Source organism: Mercenaria mercenaria, unplaced genomic scaffold (genome assembly GCF_021730395.1).
Source record: "Mercenaria mercenaria strain notata unplaced genomic scaffold, MADL_Memer_1 contig_508, whole genome shotgun sequence".
NCBI lineage: Eukaryota > Metazoa > Mollusca > Bivalvia > Venerida > Veneridae > Mercenaria > Mercenaria mercenaria.
The window spans coordinates 28241-50903 of record NW_026463363.1 but is presented as its reverse complement, the minus strand read 5'-3'; the positions used below and the strand labels follow the sequence as shown (position 1 = coordinate 50903).

The following is a 22663-nucleotide window of genomic DNA, read 5'->3' as shown; positions in this document are numbered from 1 at the left end:
AAAGCGTTTTCATATATCAGTCAAAGAGAAACAAGGGATCCCCCGGGCGTGGCATATGTTGACCCTAGGGTCATGATTTGAACGACCATGGAAGATAACCCCGAGAGCTAGCCACATATTAGATATCTAGGCTCTGTGCCTTATGGTCTAAGAATAGATTTTAAAAGGTTTTTCCCAACATAAAAGATAATAGGTAAAGGGTACATTTTTCGGAAGCACAGAACAACACAAATCCAGCCTCAGAGCAAAGTAGGCCCACAACAAAAAGAAGCTATAATGGAAAAATATTATAGACGGGTTGCTTCAAAAATCCAATAAGTACATTTTAATTCTATACAAAATATAGAAAGGTAATGGGTAGAAGGGAGACGAAGGTTTCAGGGGAAAGCGGAACAAGGAATATTCTAAATGGAATGCTACGTTCCTTAATCACAGTAACCCTACAACGTAAACCACAGCAACGCAGACACTCATGTATAAAAGACACACACGCACGCACGCACGCACACGCACACACACACTCACCCCCACACACACGCAAAAACACGCACGCACACGCAGATAAACAGACAAGTAAGATATAACAACACTGTAAGGCACCGCCTTAGAAAGCACACAAACGCACACATATAAGCAGAAAAAATCAACAATCAGGCACCGCCTTTGGATTCCAGTGGACACAATCTTAGTAGAGGATCACTAGATAATGCTTCATACCAAATATTAAAGCGGACGAGAATATTTTTAACCTATCTCCCTATATAAGTCTATTTAAACCATGTGACCCCTAAGCTGGGGCCACATTTGACTCTAGTGAAATACTTTGAACAATCTTGGTAGAGGCCCACAAGATGATGCAACATACCAAATATCAAAACCCTAAGCCCTGTGGTTTTGAACAAGAGAATTTTCGAAATGTTTCCATTTATAAGTCTATATGAACCATGTGACCTCCAGGGCGGGGCCATATTTGACCTTAGGGGATAATTTGAACAATCTTAGCAGAGGACGACTAGATTATATCAAAGCCCTAGGAGCTGTTTGTAATTTCCTTTCGGTTGCCATGGCAATTAGAGTTCTGCACGGACTTTAATGTCGAACAATTTTGAAAGAAGACCATCCAAGAAGCATTCCTGTGAAGTGTTATCAAAATTGGCCTTGACCAAGTTGTTCGAAATTTTAACAGACGATTAAGCTAACAGTTGATACATGTAATAACTTTTATGGTTATTTTTCGACATGTCGGAAGACATAATACAAGACTAGTGCATTTAACAGTCGGTCAAAGTTTCGAACAACTGGTCCCAGGCGGTTTAGGGATAGGTGTTGTTTAAAGGGAAATGCTGACGCACGACTAAGCAAGGCAGACGACCGACAATCACCGACCACAATAGCTTAAGCTTGAGCACTACGTGCTCAGGTGAGCTAATAAATGTACGTAGTATATATTTTATTTGTTTGTTTCCTTAATTAAGTGTAAGTTCAGCGAGTGATCACCATATGCAATAATTTCAAGACTGGTGCCGTCATGACTGACAGTGTAAATTAGGGTGATCACGAGTGAACTATTTTCCGATATTATATCTATGGAAACAAATTTGTTCTTTAATCTAATTTCATAATTTTCAATGGTTTAGTTTAAACATAATTTTATTTCAAACAATGGTACAACATATACAATTCTACATTACGCAATGCAGAAGATAGATGTATTAAAAAGGGATTAGATCCGAAAGCGTATAAAAGCTTATAAAGTGCTTCTCCTATAATTAAGTACTATTATAAATACGTTATAGCAGTGCTTATAAACTTGTCTGAAATAACACATTTTAATATGGAAAAAAGCAGGCATAGTAGAGCCTTAATTAATGAACGGAATATTAAAACATAAGTTTGTTAAAGTACTTAAAGAGTGGTAATCATATATTACTGAATTAATAGGTAAATTAAATGAGATTAACACACTCAAAAAAAGAAAATGAACGAGAAAAGATGAATAGGAAAATATATTCATTTGGATCGCCAATGGAGCAGTATAGCATACAGCATTCAGTGAACAGATGCTCATGAAAACCGTCTGCTTTCCCGGGTGTAGTTATGGACAGCTTGGAATATTTTAACGTTTGTTTCAACGCTGAGATTTCGGTCTCCATTCAGAGGAGTATACAGCGTTATGGTGCAATAGTTGGAAGTAATTTTAAGAAGACGGACTCTAATATCACCATAGTGGTGACATTCAAAGAAGACATATGGTTACTCTCTGGAAGACCACATTGCCAAAGACATTTCGGAGAAATGTTTTATTCTAACAAATGTTGGTTTAGGGAGCTGCATTCGATACGGGGAGCCGAGGATGATATATTTTCCATTTTCTATCGCCTACGTAAAAATAAACAAGGCATTTCGGAGCGCTAGTTTTCAATTGCTATTTCAAGGAAGCTTATGAAGCTGAGTTTTGCAATTCTCTTGAAAGTGTGTTTCAATCTCTAAGAGCCGATGGTAGAAAGGCATTGTAATAAAGAGAAGTTCTGTAGCGGATAGGCAAAAAGTCAGTGGCGTTGCGTAAATTATACCTAGACGTTTCCCCTATAGAAGGTGGGACAGTCAGGAGTAAAGCAGTTTTTCATTTTGTACAATAGAATTAGCCTATGGTGTAGTCGTTGACTTTCAAGAGATTTCCAAGGAACTTTGCTATGAAGTTCATGAAAAGATACAAGTTTAGTAGCCCCCAGAAACAATACAGGAAGCTTCATCCTAAATTTTGTTGAGTTGGAGTTTCTCATATTGCGTGCAATTGATATAAACTACATCAGCATACTCAATAAGAGGTCTGATGAAGGATAAATATATTACCTCTAAGATCTTCTGTCAAGTTAAAACTTAAATTTTCTCATAAAATTTGTTCTTTTCCATGCCCGTTCTTTGACAGAGTTGATATGAGAATGCCAAGAACCATCGTCAGAAAAGTAGACACCAAGATGTTTGTGACAGAATATTGAGGAAATAAGATGGTCATGCATTAGAAGATGAGGGTGAAAAGGATTAGATGATTTACCTGAGATGGTCATCGTTTCTTTCTTGGAAGAATTAAATGTAGCGAACCATTTATCAGCCCAACTACATACCTTGTCGATGTCAGATTGAACCGCAGCAGAAAAAGGATGGTCAACTATAATATGCAAACTGGTGTCATCAGCAAAGAGATGTACATGAGGGCCCAAGTCATCCACAGTATCATTAATAAACACTATGAATAAAAGAGGGCCTAGAATAGAACCCTGAGGGACTCCTGCATCAACTGATGACCTATCAGATAGGGTGCCTTGTAGGACAATGCTCTGACGTCTGTTAGCGACACAGTCAGAAAACCAATTCAATAACCGTCCATCCAGTCTAGCATTTTTCACTTGAAAAGAAGACCTTTATACCAAACTTTACCAAAGGCCTTGCTAATATCAACGAAGACAGTTCTTACTTCGAGCCCATCATTGAGAGCTTTACAAAAGGTATTGTACAAATACGTGAGCTGATTCACGGTCGAGTCCCCCCACCCCTGGAGCAAATCCAGATCCAGAAGTTGTAATCATGAAGAAAGTTAAAAAGATACTTAAAAAAAAATCGCTCGAATACCATTTCAGTGCAACAAAGCAGCGAAACCGGTCGGTAGTTGTTAGGTAAAGACGGGCCACCATTTTTGAAGACAGCACAGACATTAGCATCTTTCCGTATTTGAGGTACCGTACCTTACTGCATTGAAGTGAGTGGTTAAACAGAGGACAGAGAAGAACTTTAATCAAAGATGCAGTTTCACGCAGTATCCGGTTACTAACTCCATCTGGTCCTGATGCTTTGTTAATATTTAAAGACCTCAGGACGTCTTCTACGTCTTGTGGGGTAATGGAAATAAAGTCAAGTTTGTTTCTAGTCGCTTGATAAACATTATCAGGAAGGTCCTTGTTAGAGTCGATTATCGAAGTCTGGCTGCAAAGAATACATTCAATAGATCAGATTTTGATTTAAAATCAAAGACAAGTTCCTTTGTAGCAGAGTTTGTGAGTGATGGTATAGTTTTTTTATCAGTTGTAGAGATGAAGCCTTTAATAACTTCCCACCAATCTTTAGCCGTAGTAGAGTTTTAAGTGTGTAGGCAAATTTTAAGAAGTGATTTTGTTAAGCTGTGTGAATAAATGATACAGTTTCATTACGAACCATTCTAAATTTATTCCAGTGTTCTGGGTTCTGAGAATGTTTAGCTCTGTGATCATTTTTTTTGTGTTTCTGATTGTTTTTTCTTAATTTGTGCTGTGATCCAATGTTTATCAATAGGTTTGACAGTGATATGTCTTGAAGGAATACATTCCTTAGAGAGTTCGAGGAGTTTAATATTAACAAATGTAGTATAGTTATTGATGTCTTCAGTTTTGAAAAGGTCCCATTTGGTATCCTTGATTTTACGTCTTAGTGATGTATAATCACCGCGGTCGTATTGCCATATGAAACGTTCAAAGGGCGTGACACGGCTAGTAGAAAATGTAAATAGAGCACAAACAGGACAATGGAACCGTTGATTCTGGTCTAGAATTGGTTCCCCACGCCTGAGGTAATAACTTTATGACTATAAAATACAAGAAAGAGGTCTAGAAGAGCAGATGAGGACCCTGTGAAGAGGGTAAATAGAGTTAAGTTTGCGAGTCATGTGTGGGTTCGACTGATTAAAGTCGCAAGTTATAATTATGTCTGATATATCTGTATCTAGTACTAAACCGAGAGAATCTTCAATCAGATTTGTATGATAGGCGTCGTCGTTGGGGGGCGATAATAAACAGCAAACAGGATATGCATGGAATGAGAAGGAATTCGTTCGATCCAGATACACTATAGACCTCTAGGTTTGAGATCTAACCTTCTTTTGTCGTGTAAGGTCTCCTTTAAGTAAACTATTACTCCGCCGTATCCATTCTCAGCTCTGTCTTTCCTTTCTGGAGTATGAAAGCAAGGAAGTTTGATGTCGTTATAACATATGTTTGGATTAAACCATATTTCTGTGATGCAAGGACATCAAAGATACCAAACTCTGCACCTAGAAGGTCAATCTTATTTAAAAGGCTTTGAACACTATATAGTAAGACTTAAAGGCATCTATTACTTGTTGTTGTTTTTTTTTTTTCAGATAAGGTGTTTGACATTGAAGAAAGGGTGAATGAGGAAGACCTATTGGAACTCACTGACAGTGGACCCGGGTTTGTTTGAACATCACCAGCCTAAACTATTTAGAAAAAAGCCAAGTTGTACACAAAGATCCACGGTCAACACAAGAATAACATATCGCTTAAAGAAAAGGTTTTGATTGAATTGAATCACTGGAACCATACGCTTATTTGGGTATATAATGTTATTTTTCAATTATGATGTTCACTACAATCGTTTCCGATATTACATCTAAGGAAACAAATTTGTTCTTAAATCTAATTTCATAATTTTCAATGGTTTTAATATAGTTATACACATTTTACCCATGCTACGTCACGTATGCATTGCGTCATATTGAACAATACGTTTTCAGTATTATAGCGACAAATTTTATTTAAGCCGCAGAAACTTTTGGCATGTATGATTTATTAAAATTTCAAGGTTGCACAAATGTAGTTTGGAGGAATCGAGTTTACAATCCTCATCAATCTATATCGTGTATTAACGTTTGTAAACGCTTGAGGGAGGCTTTAGCCGTTGCAAATCTATTTTTAAAGTGGCCGAGTAAGTCCGACGAAATTTAAACAATTCTTGTCAACACAGACACCTGCAGAAAAAAAAAAGTATGTGAAAAAGTGCCTTCTAACTTAAAATGGTATAATGGTATAATAAAATATAGAATATGTAAATAATTGTTTTAAAGACATCGTGATAAATTGCACTCTCTAGCTCAATGGGGAGCAGTGTTAATTATTATCTTGACGATCTTGTTCCAAACCCCTAATAACTGCAGCAATTTTCTTTTGCTCAGATATGAACAGAACATGTTATTACGTCTACTTTGTGTGAATTGATTTGTAAATGTACACAAATGAGTGGCGTACATGTAATAATTACGTTTTGGAGCAAAGTGGGCCTATCGCATTTGTCTTTAGGACTAATTCTAAGAAAAAATATTTCATTAATTCTGTTTTTTAGATACGAGTCGGCATTTAGGTAGTAACCAGTTTTACCGGGCATGTACCACTTCATATTTATGTCCGTATAGGGTATTCATATAATAGGGTTATTGTAACAATAGCTTGATCTGTGATCCGTCTTTGCAAAATCCACAAGAGCCGAATACAAAATCCTAGATCGAGTTACTGTTGTAATGACCCTTTTGTTATATACCTCCGACTTTTGTTTATTTATTTGTTATCGAACGAAATCTTAAGTATTTGTTGGTATTAAAATGAAATGAGTGGTGTTTTTGTTCGTGCTATTCAGGCTATTTATATAACTGTGTCAGGTCATACATACTTATGAAAGTAGTCCGGCAACAAACAATACGGGCGGTACAATACGGGATTTTGGAAGGTACAATACGGGATTATTTTAGCCTGTTCGTATTTCCTTGTGAAATGTAAGCTACATTTTTGACAGAATTTATATAGGTATATAATGAACATCTTTATCGATTAGAATGCCAAAGAATATCAGATTATCTTTTGCATTCAGATGTTATTCCGTAACAGTGAAAAGTAAAATGAAATATTTTCACTGCTTTGAAAAAGTGAAAACACCAACTTTATTTCACTTGTAGATCTTTATTACAGTTTTCACTGTAGAGAGAATGCAATAACGATTTTGCGAGAGGTGGGGGGGGGGGGGGAAGTATGGGTGGTGATGAACAATATAAGCTATGTAATATTACAGATGTTAGTGTGAAAACTCTTTTAAGTGAACGCCTCCAGGATAAGCCATTTTCTCAAAATTCGGAAATGTAACATCTTTCTCCGTAGCCATCTGATTTTGATTTTTGCAGGTTTTGCACGGTATGAATGTAGCTCCGTGGCCAAGTCGTTAAATTCTCTGACTTAAAATCACTTGTCCCTCATTAATGTAGTTTGATTCTCACTTAGGAGCGTTGAATTCGTCATGTGAGGAAACCACCCAGCTGGCTTACGGAAGGTCAATGGTTCTGCCAAGGTGCCTGCCCGTAATGAAATAATGCACGGATTGGCGACTGAGGTTTTCCTCCACCATCAAAGCTGGAAAGTCACTATATGACATATATTTGTGTCGGTGCGACGTTAAACCAACAAAACAAACGAACAAAACAATCGATTAAAGCACGACCATTTATCAAACATCCCAGTAATTAGTTTCCGACGTGATATAATGGCTATATATAGAACTCACAAATGTCTTGACTCGTGTTAAAATTCGCTAATAGGTATAACAAATAACAATATTTAAAAGTTGAGACGTAAAAAAGAATTACCTAATTTGGACCTGAGGTAATTATACCGATCTTGTTGAGACAACCATGCAGTCTTGAGCTCTTTCAACTCCTGGAAATATACGGAATTTATTGCATGTCACACGGCTTACTATTGACAAGTAAATATTAGACAGAAAATCATAAGCCTTAAATGTCTACAGACTAAATGTTAAAAATTGTTGAATTCAGTCTTTATGACATACATCTACATCATAGATATTACTTGCTACAGCTATCACTTGTTTGGTGTTTTTGTTGTAATTAACACTTGCCTGGCGTTCATGCTATAACTAGCACTTGCTTGTTGTTTATGCTACAACTATCACTTGCTATGTGTTCATACTACAGCTATCATTTGTTTGGTGTTCAAGCTATAAAAAGCGATTACTTGTTGTTCATGCTATAAACAGCGCTTGCTTGGTGTTCATGCTATATCTTTCATACTGCAGCTATCATTTCTTTAGTGTTCATGCTAAAACTAGCACTTGCTTGCTGTTTATGCAATAACTAGCGATTGCTTGTTGTTTATGCACTTCCTTGGTGTTCCTGCTACAACTACCACTTTTTTGATGTTCTTCTATAGCTATAACGTGCTTATTATTCACATTGTAACTATCACTCGCCTGTTGTTCACACAATAGCACTGCCTCTTGCTTGGTGTTCATGTTATAACTATCACTTGGCTGTTGTTCACGTTAAAACTGTCACTTGCCTGTTGTTTATGTCACTTGCATGGTATTCAGGTTATAACAGTCACTTGCCTGTTGTTAACGCTATAATTGTCACTTGCTTGGTGTTCATGTTATAGCTGTCACTTGCCTGTTGTTCACGCTATATAAATTAACTGTAACTTGCTTGGTGTTCACGTTATAACTATCACTTGCCTGTTGCTCACACCATAGCTGTATCTTTCTTCGTGTTCATGTTATAACTACCATTTGCCTATTGTTCACGCTTTATAACTGTCACTTGCTTGGTGTTCATGTTATAACATGTTGTTCACGCTATATAAATTAACTGCAACTCGCATGGTGTTCACGTTATAACTATCACTTGCCTGCTTGCTTGGTGTTCATGTTATATCTATCACTTGCCTGTTGTTCACTTGCTTGGTGTTGGTACTATAACTATTACTTGCTTGGTGTTCATGCTATACCATGCTATAGCCATCACTTGCTTGCTTTTCATGCTACAATTTTAACTAATGCTTGGTGTTCATGCTACAACTAACCGTCATTTCATTTCTTGTTCATAGTATGACTAGCACTTGCTTGGTGTTCATGCTATAACTATCATTGGCTTGTTGTTGTTGTGTTTTTTTTTTCATACTAAAACTACCATTTGCTTGTTGTTCATACTATACTCCAAATAGCTTGTTGTTCATACTATAATATCCACTTGCTTGTTCTTCATACAAAATTCTCAATTGTATGGCGTTCATAACATGGCTAGCATTTGCTTGCTTTTCATACTATAACTACCACTTGCTTGTTCTTTCATACTATAACTACCACATGCTTGTTTTTAATACTACAGCTATCACTTGCTTGTTGTTCATACTATAACTGTCATTAGTATGATGTTCATACTACATAAGCATCACTACTTTTTCATATTATAACTATCACTTGCATGGTAGACCGCCTTGGTAGCCTAGCGGTAGAGTGTCCGCTTCGAGTGCGGGAGTACGCTGGTTCGATCCCTGGCCGCACTGTACCAAAGACGTAAACAATGGTAATATAAGCTTGCCTGCTTGGCGCTCAGCATTAACGGGGTAGTGCTAGGACTGGTCAGCCCGTTGATAGTATAATCATTTCATGTGTCTACGTCGTGATATTCCCGTGAGGCAGCACTATAAAGTTGGGCATTGTGCTCACTGCTATAAGTAGACACCGTCGTTTACATGACTGAATTACAAAACCCTGTTAATAAGACGTTAAACACACGCACGCACGCACGCACGCACACCCACACACTTGCATGGTGTTCATACTATATAACTATAACTTGTTGTTAGTACTATAACTATAATCTGCTTGTTGTTCATGCTAAACTATCACTTACATGTTGTTTATACTACGTAACTATCACTAAACTATCACCTGCATGTTGTTCATACTATATAACTATTACTTGTTGTTCATGCTAAACTATCACCTGCATGTTGTTCATACTATATAACTATTACTTGTTGTTCATGCTAAACTATCACCTGCATGTTGTTCATACTATATAACTATTACTTGTTGTTCATGCTAAACTATCACCTGTATGTTGTTCATACTATATCACTATTACTTGTTGTTCATGCTAAACTATCACTTGCATGTTGTTCATACTACAACTACCATTTGCGTGTTGTTTATACTATATCACTTGCACGGTGTTCATACTATATAACTATCACTTGTTGTTCATTCTGTAACTATCACTTGCTTGATGTTCATACTACAACTATCACTTGCATTTTGTTCGTACTATAATGAGCTTTCACTTGAATGTTGTTCATAATATAGCTATAATTTGCTTGTTGTTCAATACATGTGATAACAAGCAGTTTCCAGTAGCCCAAATGTTTGGTTTAAAAATGATCTTATGTAGATCTAGCCTTGTCTATAGCGTTAGAGCTGGTCAGACATTTAAAATTATAATGCAGAGAAAGTGATAAATGCAGACATTTTATTCCATTTGTAACGCTTATCTCCTTTACCTCAGCCATGTCCGTTTCCAACATTGTGACTATACTTTCTAAAGTCTCAACATCTTCTGTTGCAGGTATGTTCTCTAGTTGTTTCCTTACTTTGTTTTCGTACTCCTTTATCATACCACTTATTGATTGTACGGCAGCACGGACAACATCCGCTTCATTGTTTGTTGTAATTATGAAATCGTCTTTCTTCAACTGTAAATAGTTAAATTTAGACTCGGTGTTCTATGCATAGGAGGTGTAACGAAAATATACTGGTACATAAGAGTCACTGATCCCTTATAAGATGACAACAAAAGTTACTTCCCTTTTATTTACTTACCTGCAGAAGCATTTGCAAACAGTGTAAATAAACAACAAGATATACTAGTTAAAGTAAGTATTTTAGATATTTTATCACACAAATATGATCAATATGATCTTAAAAGTACGATAACTTACCTATCACAATGATATCTACTGGTTATTGTTTAGTTTGACGCATTTTATGTATTGGTTCCTTGTAATCAATACGATATCTATGATTTTGTCATTGAGACCGGTAAACAGAATATTAGCCATCAAAAGCAAGCACGTAGATGGCGCTACTGTTAGCATGTAGGTGGCGCCACTGTTATTTGATTTAAATAGGCGGATCTAAGCAGTTGTTGTCAGAATTTATTTGAAGCTCTTGGAGTGCAGATCGTGAAGAAGATAAGCTGAATTAATATCTGGGACTTTGGATAAATAACTACCTTTCCTGACTCGTGTTTTCTATAGTGTATAGCGCTACAGAAAGAGTAACAGGAAAAATAGAAAGACCGTGTCGCAGATTAATATAGAGGCTATAGGACAGAGGCCCAGGTCTACGGACGTAGGCTATGGACATTTAATGAATATAAGGAATATAGGATAGTAGATCAAGGATACAGATATTCAAACCAATCAATATAGATAATATAGGATAAAGACCTATGCCATAGACTTTATAATACGTTGTTTTATGCCTCTTGATTCATAGTAATTTATATCCTTTTAATCATTGAAGAAATTAATTGTCTCAAATCATTAGGGTTTGGAAACCCATGCAAAATTAGTATATGCGTTTTAAGATAAATACTGTAGGCCACAGACAAATTGATATACCATAAATTTGACTGATTTGTTACATATATTTAATATTTCTTGAATAATTGTTTTAACAAAATCAAGATAGCAAAGAAGCTAGAGGAAAATTTATATATATTAGAAGGAGTCTGCTCGATACACGTTACAAATTTGGTGGCAGCGGTGGGATCAGATAGATAAAATCACCATTATCTTCGACTCGCAACTCTATATATACAATGGCTGAAGGTGTGACCCAAACCTATGACGATGAGCTATTATTGTTGCATGAGCAATTTAGAGAATTGCAGCGCCAGAATGAAGCTCTTAAATTGCAGAACGAAATATCATCGTTAGAAAGAGAAATAGACTCTATGCAGATGTCATTTCAACACCAGCTTCAAGGATTGAAAACCAATGAGGAAGATCAAGCACCTCTATCATCAACACCTAAAATTATGAAGAGAAAATTGGCAACACCACTTGATGAGAGACGACGTAGGTTTCTTCCGCCAACACCTGTATATAATACAGGTTTGAAAGATGTTAAAACAGAGATATTCAAAACATCGCCATTGAATTTCAACACAAATATGAGTCCCCGAGACAAATTCGTTACATTTCGAGATCGAAAGCCTAAGCAAACATCTGAGCAAAATACGACTACAACGAGTAATATAACTACGGAAAATCAATGCCAGACAGAAAATATGAATGGTGAATATGGCTCAACATCAAAAAGAACTGTCATGATGAAGCCAGCTACATATGATGGAACTAATTCTTGGATAGATTATAAAGCACATTTTGAGGCATGTTCGGAGATAAACAAATGGACAGAAAAAGAAAAAGGACTTTATTTATCAGTTTCGCTTAGAGGACAAGCGCAGGGCGTTTTTGGCAACTTAACAAACAAAACACCAAATTATGAAGAGCTGGTTTCCGCCCTACAAGAAAGATTTTCGCCACCCAATCAAACTGAGCTATATAGAGCTCAGTTACGAGAACGTAGGCAAAAAGCTACAGAATCGTTATCAGAAATGGGACAAGACATAAGGAGATTAACAAATTTAGCATACCCGTCAGCGCCGTCGGATGTAAGGGAAACTCTAGCCAAAGAACAATTTATAGATTCGCTAATAAGCTCCGATATGAGACTCAGAATTAAACAAGCCCGCCCAACTAGCTTAAACGATGGTGTAAGACACGCCGTTGAGTTAGAGGCTTTTAACAAAGCAGAAAGGAAGACATTAGATGGACAGGGATACTTGCGATCATTCAAAAATACAGATGATAGTCAGTCCAAATTAAAACAAGATGTACAGAGATTACAAAATGCAAAGTTTCAGATAGAGAAATCATTACGGTAAGGTAAGATGAAAACCGCTTATAACAGAAATGATTTTAATAGAACTGGTCCTCGAAGTAGAGAAGAACATGAACAAGGTCGAACCTTTAGAAATTCAAGTCGTGAAGTAGGTCATGACAGATATAAAAATAATAATTACCCAGAAAGAAAAACTGAGAAAACATGATACGAATGCGGTGAATATGGACATATGAAATTCAATTGTCCCAAGCGACAAACTCAAAACCCTGTTTCTTCTGTCAAACATAATTTAAGGTCTTCAGCTAAAGTAGGCTCCGGGCTATATGTTAATGCAAATATTAATGGTTTCACGGCTTTTTGTTTAGTCGACACAGGTGCCACCTTAACAGTAATTTCTGGTAAATTAATGGACACTATAAGTGCTCCAACAAACTTAGATTCATTTGATTCTGATATTGTAACAGCCTCTGGGGCACCACTTAATATAAGAGGACGAACACGTGTAACTATTGAAATGGAAGGGATAGAACCTTTAATAGGAGTTGTAGTTTCGGACATAGACGTGGATGCAATAATAGGATTAGACTTCATGAAATCAACAAATGCTTCTATCAGTATTGCAGACAATACAATGACACTGAATGGGAAAATTTGCCGTCTAAATTGTACAGGTCAAATGGGTTGTTATAGAATTGTAGTTTCTGAAAGGACCGTTATTCCGGCTTATGCAGAAAAGTTAATTGATGGCAAAATTGGAGATACCCATAGTCCAAATAAGGGCTTATATTTGATAGAACAAATTGATCGCCCTATCATGGAAGACAAAGGTCTTGTTGCACGAACTTTAGTAACGGCAGAAAACAAAATACCAGTTAGAATAATAAACCTCTCTGAAGATTCTCAGACTCTATTTCCCAGTACTCACATAGCTTCAATGAGCCCTGTAACAAACGTCAGGTCTTCAGTAAAGCCGACTATTAAAAATAGCACAAAATTACCTAGTCATATGTTAGATCTCTATCAAAGACCCACAAGTGGTTTAGACGAAAAGCAATGTAAAGCTGTTTTAAAACTTCTTAATAAATTCTCTCATATTTTCTCTAAAACGGACGCAGATATAGGGCGAACAGGTATCATACACCATCATATTCCTACAGGTGATGCCCGTCCAATTAAACAGCCAATAAGAAGGTTACCGGAACATATGAACCAGGAAGTTAAAAGACAGGTACAAGAGATGCTAGAAAGAAATATCATCCAACCATCTTCAAGTCCATGGTCAAGTGGAGTGGTACTTGTACAGAAGAAAGATGGGACACGTCGTTTCTGTATTGACTACAGGAAGGTCAACAATGTCACGACAAAAGATGCATACCCAATCCCTAGGATAGATGAATCACTTGACCAGCTATCTGGGTCAAAATGGTTCTCCTGTCTTGATCTAAACTCGGGATATTGGCAGGTAGAAGTCGATTCTAAAGATCAAAAGAAGACTGCGTTCATGACAAGGCAAGGTTTATTCGAATTCCATGTAATGCCTTTTGGATTATGTAATGCCCCAGCAACCTTCCAGAGGTTGATGGAAACTATTTTAGCTGGGTTACACTGGTCCATTTGCTTGATATACCTCGATGACATTATAATCGCAGGGAAAACCTTTGAAGATATGATCAACAATCTCGATCAAGTGTTTAAACGTTTAGAGGATGCAGGCCTAAAGTTGAAAGCAAGAAAATGTAATTTGTTTGCTAAAAAAGTTGAGTTCTTAGGTCATATAGTATCGGAAGAAGGTATTCAGACTGATCCTAAGAAGATTGAATGCATTCAGAATTGGCCAGAACCAGAAAATGTACATGAGCTGAGATCCTTTTTAGGCATTTGTGGTTACTACAGGAAATTCGTATTTAATTTTTCAGAGATAGCTAAACCCCTACACAGACTTACAGAAAAGGGAAAACGTTTTATCTGGACTGAAGAATGTTCAGAAGCATTTGCAACTTTGAGAAGAAAGCTAACAGAATCACCAATATTGTCTCATCCCGACTTTACCAAACCATTTATTCTAGACACTGATGCAAGTGACATAGCAATTGGAGCTGTTTTATCACAGAACATTGAAGGCCAGGAACGTGTAATAGCATACGCAAGTCGTACATTAACAAAATCTGAGCGTCAGTATTGCGTAACAAGGAAGGAATTGTTGGCCTTAGTTCATTTCGTTAAATATTATAGACATTATTTGTATGGAAAAAGATTTACAATAAGAACAGATCATGGCTCATTACGTTGGTTATTGAACTTTAAAAATCCCGAAGGACAGGTCGCCAGATGGCTTGAGATACTTTCTTCTTATGATATGAAAATAGAGCACAGGCCTGGCAAATTGCATAAAAATGCTGATGCTTTAAGTAGGATTCCATGTAGACAATGTGGTCTTAATGGCCATCCAATTCAAAGACGAATCCACAAATTAGCATCTGTTCATTTCACAGAAACAAATGAAGGATCGTTGTTATATGCTCAACAGAATGATACAAACATTCAGACTGTTATGAAATGGCTTGAAGAAGGACATAGACCGGACTACAAAGATATAGGTAGTGAAAGTTATTATCTTAAGTCACTGTGGACACAGTGGTCGCGACTGGACATTAAAGACGAGTTATTGGTCAGACAATGGGAAGACCTAGACACTGGCACTATGAAATGGCAAACAGTTGTACCATTAAGTTATAGACTTAAGGTTTTAAAATATTCGCATGACATAAAAGCATCCGGCCATCTTGGTATCAAGAAAACTTTAAGTAAAATACAGCAAAGGTACTATTGGCCAGTACTTCAAAATGATCTAAGAACATACGTTTCAGGTTGCGAGGCTTGTTTAAAACGAAAAACTCCAATACCAAAGAAGAAAGCACCTATGCAAGTTGTACGATCAGGGTATCCAATGGAAAGGATAGCAATAGATATATTAGGAGAATTGCCAAAGACAGAAAAGGGAAACAAATATATTGTAGTGGTAGCAGATTATTTCACAAAATGGACAGAGGCTTTCGCTATGCCAAATATGGAAGCTAGCACTGTTGCAAAAATATTGGTTGAAGAAATTATAACAAGGTTCGGAATACCAAATATTATACACTCAGATCAGGGTAGACAATTTGAAAGTGCACTTTTCCAACAAATGTGTGAACTTTTGCAAATAGAGAAAACAAGAACTACTGCCTATCACCCTCAGTCTGATGGAATGGTAGAAAAATTCAATAAAACATTAGCCACTATGTTAAGCATGTTCGTTGAAGACAACCATCGTGATTGGGATGAACAACTGCCCTATGTCATGATGGCATATAGAGCCACAGAAAATGAAACAACTGGAATGACACCAAACGTTTTAATGTTAGGTAGAGAAACATCAACACCCTTAGACCTTGCCTTTGAAATGCCCCCTATTATAAAATCAATACCTTGTTCACAATGGGTATGGGAATTACAAGAAAAATTAGAAAAGGCCCATAAAGTGATTCGAGAAAATACAGGCCGTTCAATTGTACGTCAGAAAATGTATCATGATAACAAATTGTCCTTTACAAACTTTAACATAGGTGATAACGTATATGTTTTCTTTCCAGTTAAAAAGGTAGGTTGTGCATCAAAGTTCACATCGTTCTGGCGAGGACCATTCAAGGTAGTTGACAAAATATCTGAAGTCTTGTTCAAAGTAAACTGTGGTTATCTCGAATCTTTACAGGTTATACATATAAACAGGATGAGAAAGCCAAAGACCAACGTCTCAAAGAAGATACAGCAGACGAACCAGAAATACAGACACAAGAGATAGAAGAAGTAGAAAATAACGATTCTTTTGTTATTTCAGAGGGAGATGAAACCTGTCTATCCGATAAAGAACCTGTAAGAACAAAGTTAGGTAGAAAAATAGTAAAACCTTCTTACTTAAAAGACTATGCTTTTTCTATTTTCAGTATGCTTAGAACAAAACAGACGGCAAGAAAACCAGTATGTCCAATCTGCCGAGGGTACACGACATCCAAGGAATTCATAGCACATGTTCGTCAGTGTGAAGAAAATCACTCCTGCACAAAATGTAAAAAACTGTTCAAGAAAACTGTGTATCTCAAAAAGCATATGTCAAGGGTTCACGCTGAAGTAAAGGCTCCCACAGAAACAATTCAGATTGACAAAACAAAGAACACACAGGAACCGTTAAACAAACCCTCAGAGAAGAATAGGTCAGAGAAGCAAAGCACATCAAGAGATGAGTCCTCGGATAATGATTACGAATTAATGGATTTGAAGAACAAACCATCAGAGAAGAATATGTCAGAGATCCCAAGTACATCAAAAGACGAGTCCTCTGATAGTAATTATGATTTTATGGATTTTGCTCCAGATATAGAGATAGGTGAATTAGAGGACAGAGAAAGCACAGATGAAAGTAAGTCAGATGATGAATCTGAGAACGAAACAACTGAAAACCCAGAAGAAAAGAAATCAGAACACGAGAAAACAGAACTGAATATACCAGTAAAGAAACAACCTGAAGTTGGGTCAAAGGACAAGGAAGAAGAAAAGGTGTCTGAAGAGAATGGACCCAAAGAAGATAACAGAGTGGTACAGGACATACGAACAGGTAGGATCTTCAGAAAACAGACAAGACCTAGTTCAGTTCTGACACCAAAGAGGAAAGCTGATCAGAAGATAGAGAATGACCAGTCAAAGAGGATCAAAGCCACAGAAACACAAACATATGAAATTTCACATGTTTCACTGAAATCCACTGAAACGCAGACTGAGAATACAGAAATATCTAAAGAGGAACAAAAGAGTAAAGATGAAGATAGGTCGGAGTTAAAGAATGAATGCCGCTATTGCCAAATATACTTTAAGGATTCTGTCTTGCTAAATCTTCACTTGGGTATTCACACTGTGAATGATCCATTTAAGTGTAATAGATGCGGCCTTAGTACAAGTGGTCGATTTGAGTTCTACTCTCACATAATGTGGGGACATGGCAATTAAAAGTATAAGAGTAAATACAGGAGAAAAATATTTGACTAACAAATGTATACATTTAGTTTTATTTTAATATTTAAAAAGTCATAAAGTAATGACAATGATAACTTTGAGAAGTATACAGAAATTCAGTTGTTTCTTGTAAAACATGATTGTGTTATCCTCCTGTAATGCAACAAGGTATTCAGAGTAAAAATAACAGGTAAATTTATACAGAAATTATTAGTCCCCTACTGGTTGAAAACCAGTTTCGGGGACTATAGGAATGCACTTTTCCGTCATTCCGTCCGTCCGTCCGTCTGTCCGTCCGTCCGTCCGTCCGTCCGCAATTTCGTGTCCGGTCCATAACTCTGTCATCCATGAAGGGATTTTAATATTACTTGGCACAAATGTTCCCCATGATGAGACGACGTGTCATGCGCAAAACCCGGACCCCTAGCGCAAAGGTCAAGGTCACAATTGGAGGTCAAAGGTCAACAGGGCTTTTTTCCTGTCCGGTCCACAACTCTCCCATCCTTGAAGGGATTTTAGTATTACTTGGCACAAATGTTCCCCATGATGAGATGATGTGTCATGCGCAAATCCCGGACCCCTAGCTCAAAGGTCAAGGTCACAATTGGAGGTCAAAGGTCAACAGGGCTTTTTTCCTGTCCGGTCCATAACTCTCCCATCCATGAAGAGATTTCAATATTATTTGGCACAAATGTTCCCCGTGAGGAGACGACGTGTCTTGCGCAAAACCTGGACCCCTAGCTTAAAGGTCAATGTCACAATTAGAGGTCAAAGGTCAACAAGGCTTTTTTCCTGTCCGGCCCATAACTCTCCCATCTATGAAGGGATTTTAATATTACTTGGCACAAATGTACCTCATAATAAGACGATGTGTCATGCACAACTTTCAGACCCCTAGCTCAAAGGTCAAGGTCACACTTAGCAGTCAAATGTTATCATAGCATGAACAGGGTCTGTTTCGTGTCCGGTCCATAACTCTGATATTCATTAAGGGATTTTAATATCACTTAGCACAAGTGTTCCCCATGATGAGACGACGTGTCATGCGCAAATCCCAGACCCCTAGCTCAAAGGTCAAGGTCACAATTGGGGGTCAAAGGTCAACAGAGTTTTTTTCCTGTCCCGTCCATAACTCTTCCATCCATGAAGGGATTTTAATATTACTTGGCACAAATGTTTCCCATGATGAGACAACATGTCCTGCGCAAAGCCCAGACACTTAGCTCAAAGGTCAAGGTCACAATTGGAGGTCAAAGGTCAATAAGGTTTTTTCCCTGTCCGATCAAGAACTCTGTCATCCATCAAGGGATTACAATATTACTTGGCATAAATGTTTCCCATGATGAGACGACGTGTCATGCGCAACACCCAGTACCCTAGCTTAAAGGTCAAGGTCACACTTTGAGATCAAAGTTCAAGAGGATTTTTTTCCTGTCCGGTCTATAACTTTGTCATGCAAAGCAGGATTTAGATATCAGTTGGCACAAATATTCCCCTGGATGAGACAACATGTCATGCGCAAGAACCAGGTCCCTAGGTCTAAGGTCAAGGTCATATTTAGAGGTCAAAGGTCAAATTCAAGAATGACTTTGTACGGAACATTTCTTCTTCATGCATGGAGGGATTTTGATGTAACTTGGACCAAATGTTCACCACCATGAGGCACCCTTGTTTTTAGAATTACGTCCCTTTGTTTTACTAGAAATAGATTTTATTGTAACTTTTTTATTACTGGCGGTAGAGAAAAATCGAGACCACTTTTCTGTGGTACAGCATGCATGTAACATCCAATTTTTAGGTGTATTTTGACCTATCTCTACCTGGTAAAGAGTTTCTTGTGGACTTATATTATATAGATTTTTTTTTTTTTTTTTTTTTTTTTTTAAAGATTAATTTCCCTTTGTTGTTACTATAAATAACTTACATGATAACATTTTTATAATCAGCCAAAAAAAATTCAATATGAAAACAACTGTGGGTTTTTATATATGCACATTTTAATCCAAGTGTGTTGTTATAACATATTGTATATGTAGTACAATATTGTTTATACATCACTGACAGATATCAGTTCATTATGTTATACTGCAGTAGAGAAAATTAGGTGCCTTCCAGTAGGGGACTTTGTATTGCATGGCAATACTTCATTCACTTGTTTTGTCTATATTCATGCGGGACGCATGCCTTCAGAGGCGTGGGTAATGTAACGAAAATATACTGGTACATAAGAGTCACTGATCCCTTATAATATGACAACAAAAGTTACTTCCCTTTTATTTACTTACCTGCAGAAGCATTTGCAAACAGTGTAAATAAACAACAAGATATACTAGTTAAAGTAAGTATTTTAGATATTTTATCACACAAATATGATCAATATGATCTTAAAAGTACGATAACTTACCTATCACAATGATATCTATTGGTTATTGTTTAGTTTGACGCATTTTATGTATCGGTTCCTTGTAATCAATACGATATCTATGATTTTGTCATTGAGACCGGTAAACAGAATATTAGCCAATCAAAAGCAAGCACGTAGATGGCGCTACTGTTAGCATGTAGGTGGCGCCACTGTTAGTTGATTTAAATAGGCGGATCTAAGCAGTTGTTGTCAGAATTTATTTGAAGCTCTTGGAGTGCAGATCGTGAAGAAGATAAGCTGAATTAATATCTGGGACTTTGGATAAATAACTACCTTTCCTGACTCGTGTTTTCTATAGTGTATAGCGCTACAGAAAGAGTAACAGGAAAAATAGAAAGACCGTGTCGCAGATTAATATAGAGGCTATAGGACAGAGGCCCAGGTCTACGGACGTAGGCTATGGACATTTAATGAATATAAGGAATATAGGATAGTAGATCAAGGATACAGATATTCAAACCAATCAATATAGATAATATAGGATAAAGACCTATGCCATAGACTTTATAATACGTTGTTTTATGCCTCTTGATTCATAGTAATTTATATCCTTTTAATCATTGAAGAAATTAATTGTCTCAAATCATTAGGGTTTGGAAACCCATGCAAAATTAGTATATGCGTTTTAAGATAAATACTGTAGGCCACAGACAAATTGATATACCATAAATCTGACTGATTTGTTACATATATTTAATATTTCTTGAATAATTGTTTTAACAAAATCAAGATAGCAAAGAAGCTAGAGGAAAATTTATATATATTAGAAGGAGTCTGCTCGATACACGTTACAGAGGTATACATTCAGACCTTGGGTTCTATTTACAAGAGATAACTCCTGAGGCTATTTTAAAATCGTATAATTGTGTCTTCTTATTCTAAAGGATAGTCAGAGCCTACTTCAGTAGAGGGATTGTGCTGAAATGGTAAAACAGAACAAATGGAATCTAAAAACGATGACCCCGTATAACGAAACGTTTTTCTGCATTCATTTTAGACGCTATTCCCAGCTTTGGTAACAGCTTCAAGTAAACCTTGTCCTAACTGACTGACCATGTGTGGCAGACATTTTATTCCATTTGTAGCCTATACAATCAATTTTTTTATTCTTTGCCCAAGTTCCTATGCAATAAGCAATTGACAAACTCAGAACACATGTAACAACGTATTGAAATTAAAAAAAAAACAAGCCTATAATACGAAGATTTGAACCTCCCTCTAGTGAAAGTTTATTACAAATGGCGTTAATACATGATGGGGTTATTCAATAAACATAACAACACAACTAAGCATTGTAGCTTCAGCATACATACACGGCGAAAAAAAAAGTAAACTTTTTTCACTATTTGTGGCCTGGCCTTCATCTAACAGATAGTAAAAGGTAATACAACACAGACAAAATATATGGCAGTGTATCTACTAGTGGCAAAACCAATAGTTGTCAGTATAGTTTTGACATAAAGTATGATATTTTAATTTTTTTATAAAACAAACATGAAATCTTTTATATAAATCATGATCTTGATCTGATTAAAGACTGCACATTACATTTTTCTGCACTTAAGATGACAGAATTTACAAGCAAAGATAAAGTACTGTATCATCTTGTAAAGAGGAAGGGATTTCTACGCATAAAATCGGAATCAAGCATTCTTTTTTCGGCATGTAACGATGACAGAATACTTCCAACATTGCTCCTTTGCTCCGACATTGTTGTTTCTTTTATTTATTTATTCTGGTACGTACGAATACATGTTTAGGACACGCACTTACTTTTTTACTAGTGATGGGAACGAATGTTCGAATATTCGAATATTCGAAAATCGGTCGAATATTCGAATATGAAAATCAAATTCGAATATTCGTAAATTATTGTATTTTTTTTTTTTTCAAAATAAGTATCATTGATTTTGGGCAATATGAGCATGCTAATTCTACAGAATAAAACCATGTCATGTTAGGTTATCATGTATCAAAAGATGTCCAATTAACAAGAAAATAGCAATGCATAATTGGCAGGGGCCATCGTTACTTATTAACAGTTTGCAACAAGCGTCAATGTGTCAGATGCATGTCAAAAGATGTCCAATTAACAAGAAAATTGCAATGCATAATTACCTGGGGTTATCGCTACGGATTAACAGTTTGTATTAGGCGTAAATGTGATATCTTTTTATTTTTTGTTCATTTTTATTGGCGCCTGTTTTGTGTAACAAGTTGTAGAATTTATTTTTTCGAAAACAATACCAAACTTGTAGATATTGTCGATCTTTTCACAATATTTTGTACGACGTTTCAAACCATCTGCAGAATCGGTTTTCATCCGCAATCGGCCGTATTCGAATTAAATTTTGAAGTAGTTAATAATAAAATCAAGAAAAACGTATGATTCATGCACAAGTTCATGTTGAAGAAGGTTTAAGTCTGCCTTACTTGCATTTTACACGACGATTTTTACACGCCGATTGAAATTTTTCAAAATGGCGGCGGTAATACAACAGCGCGTCACGTGTTTAAATGGGACGACCTGCTATTTTTATATAAAATTGCGACGGTCTAAATTATAATCATTTTGATTTTTTGTATCATTTTGAAGCGAAAACACTTAATTAG

General features: G+C 36.5%; 2 protein-coding genes across 2 annotated transcripts in view; one reads left to right on the top strand and one right to left on the bottom strand.

Moving 5' to 3' along the window:
- The window catches only part of LOC128554496 (uncharacterized), a 52148-nt gene that overhangs the window by 8435 nt on the left and 21050 nt on the right, over positions 1-22663 (bottom strand). Inside the window, exons 4-5 of the mRNA XM_053535770.1 lie at positions 10167-10358; positions 7457-7526 (exon numbers count right to left, since the gene is read on the bottom strand). Coding sequence (XP_053391745.1) covers positions 7457-7526; positions 10167-10358 — 262 coding nt within the window. The remainder of the gene's footprint in view (positions 1-7456; positions 7527-10166; positions 10359-22663) is intronic.
- LOC128554497 (uncharacterized) lies at positions 11276-13452 on the top strand. Its single transcript, XM_053535771.1, has one exon. It carries the CDS (start codon positions 11489-11491, stop codon positions 12617-12619), a length of 1131 nt encoding a protein of 376 aa, XP_053391746.1. The 5' UTR covers positions 11276-11488; the 3' UTR covers positions 12620-13452.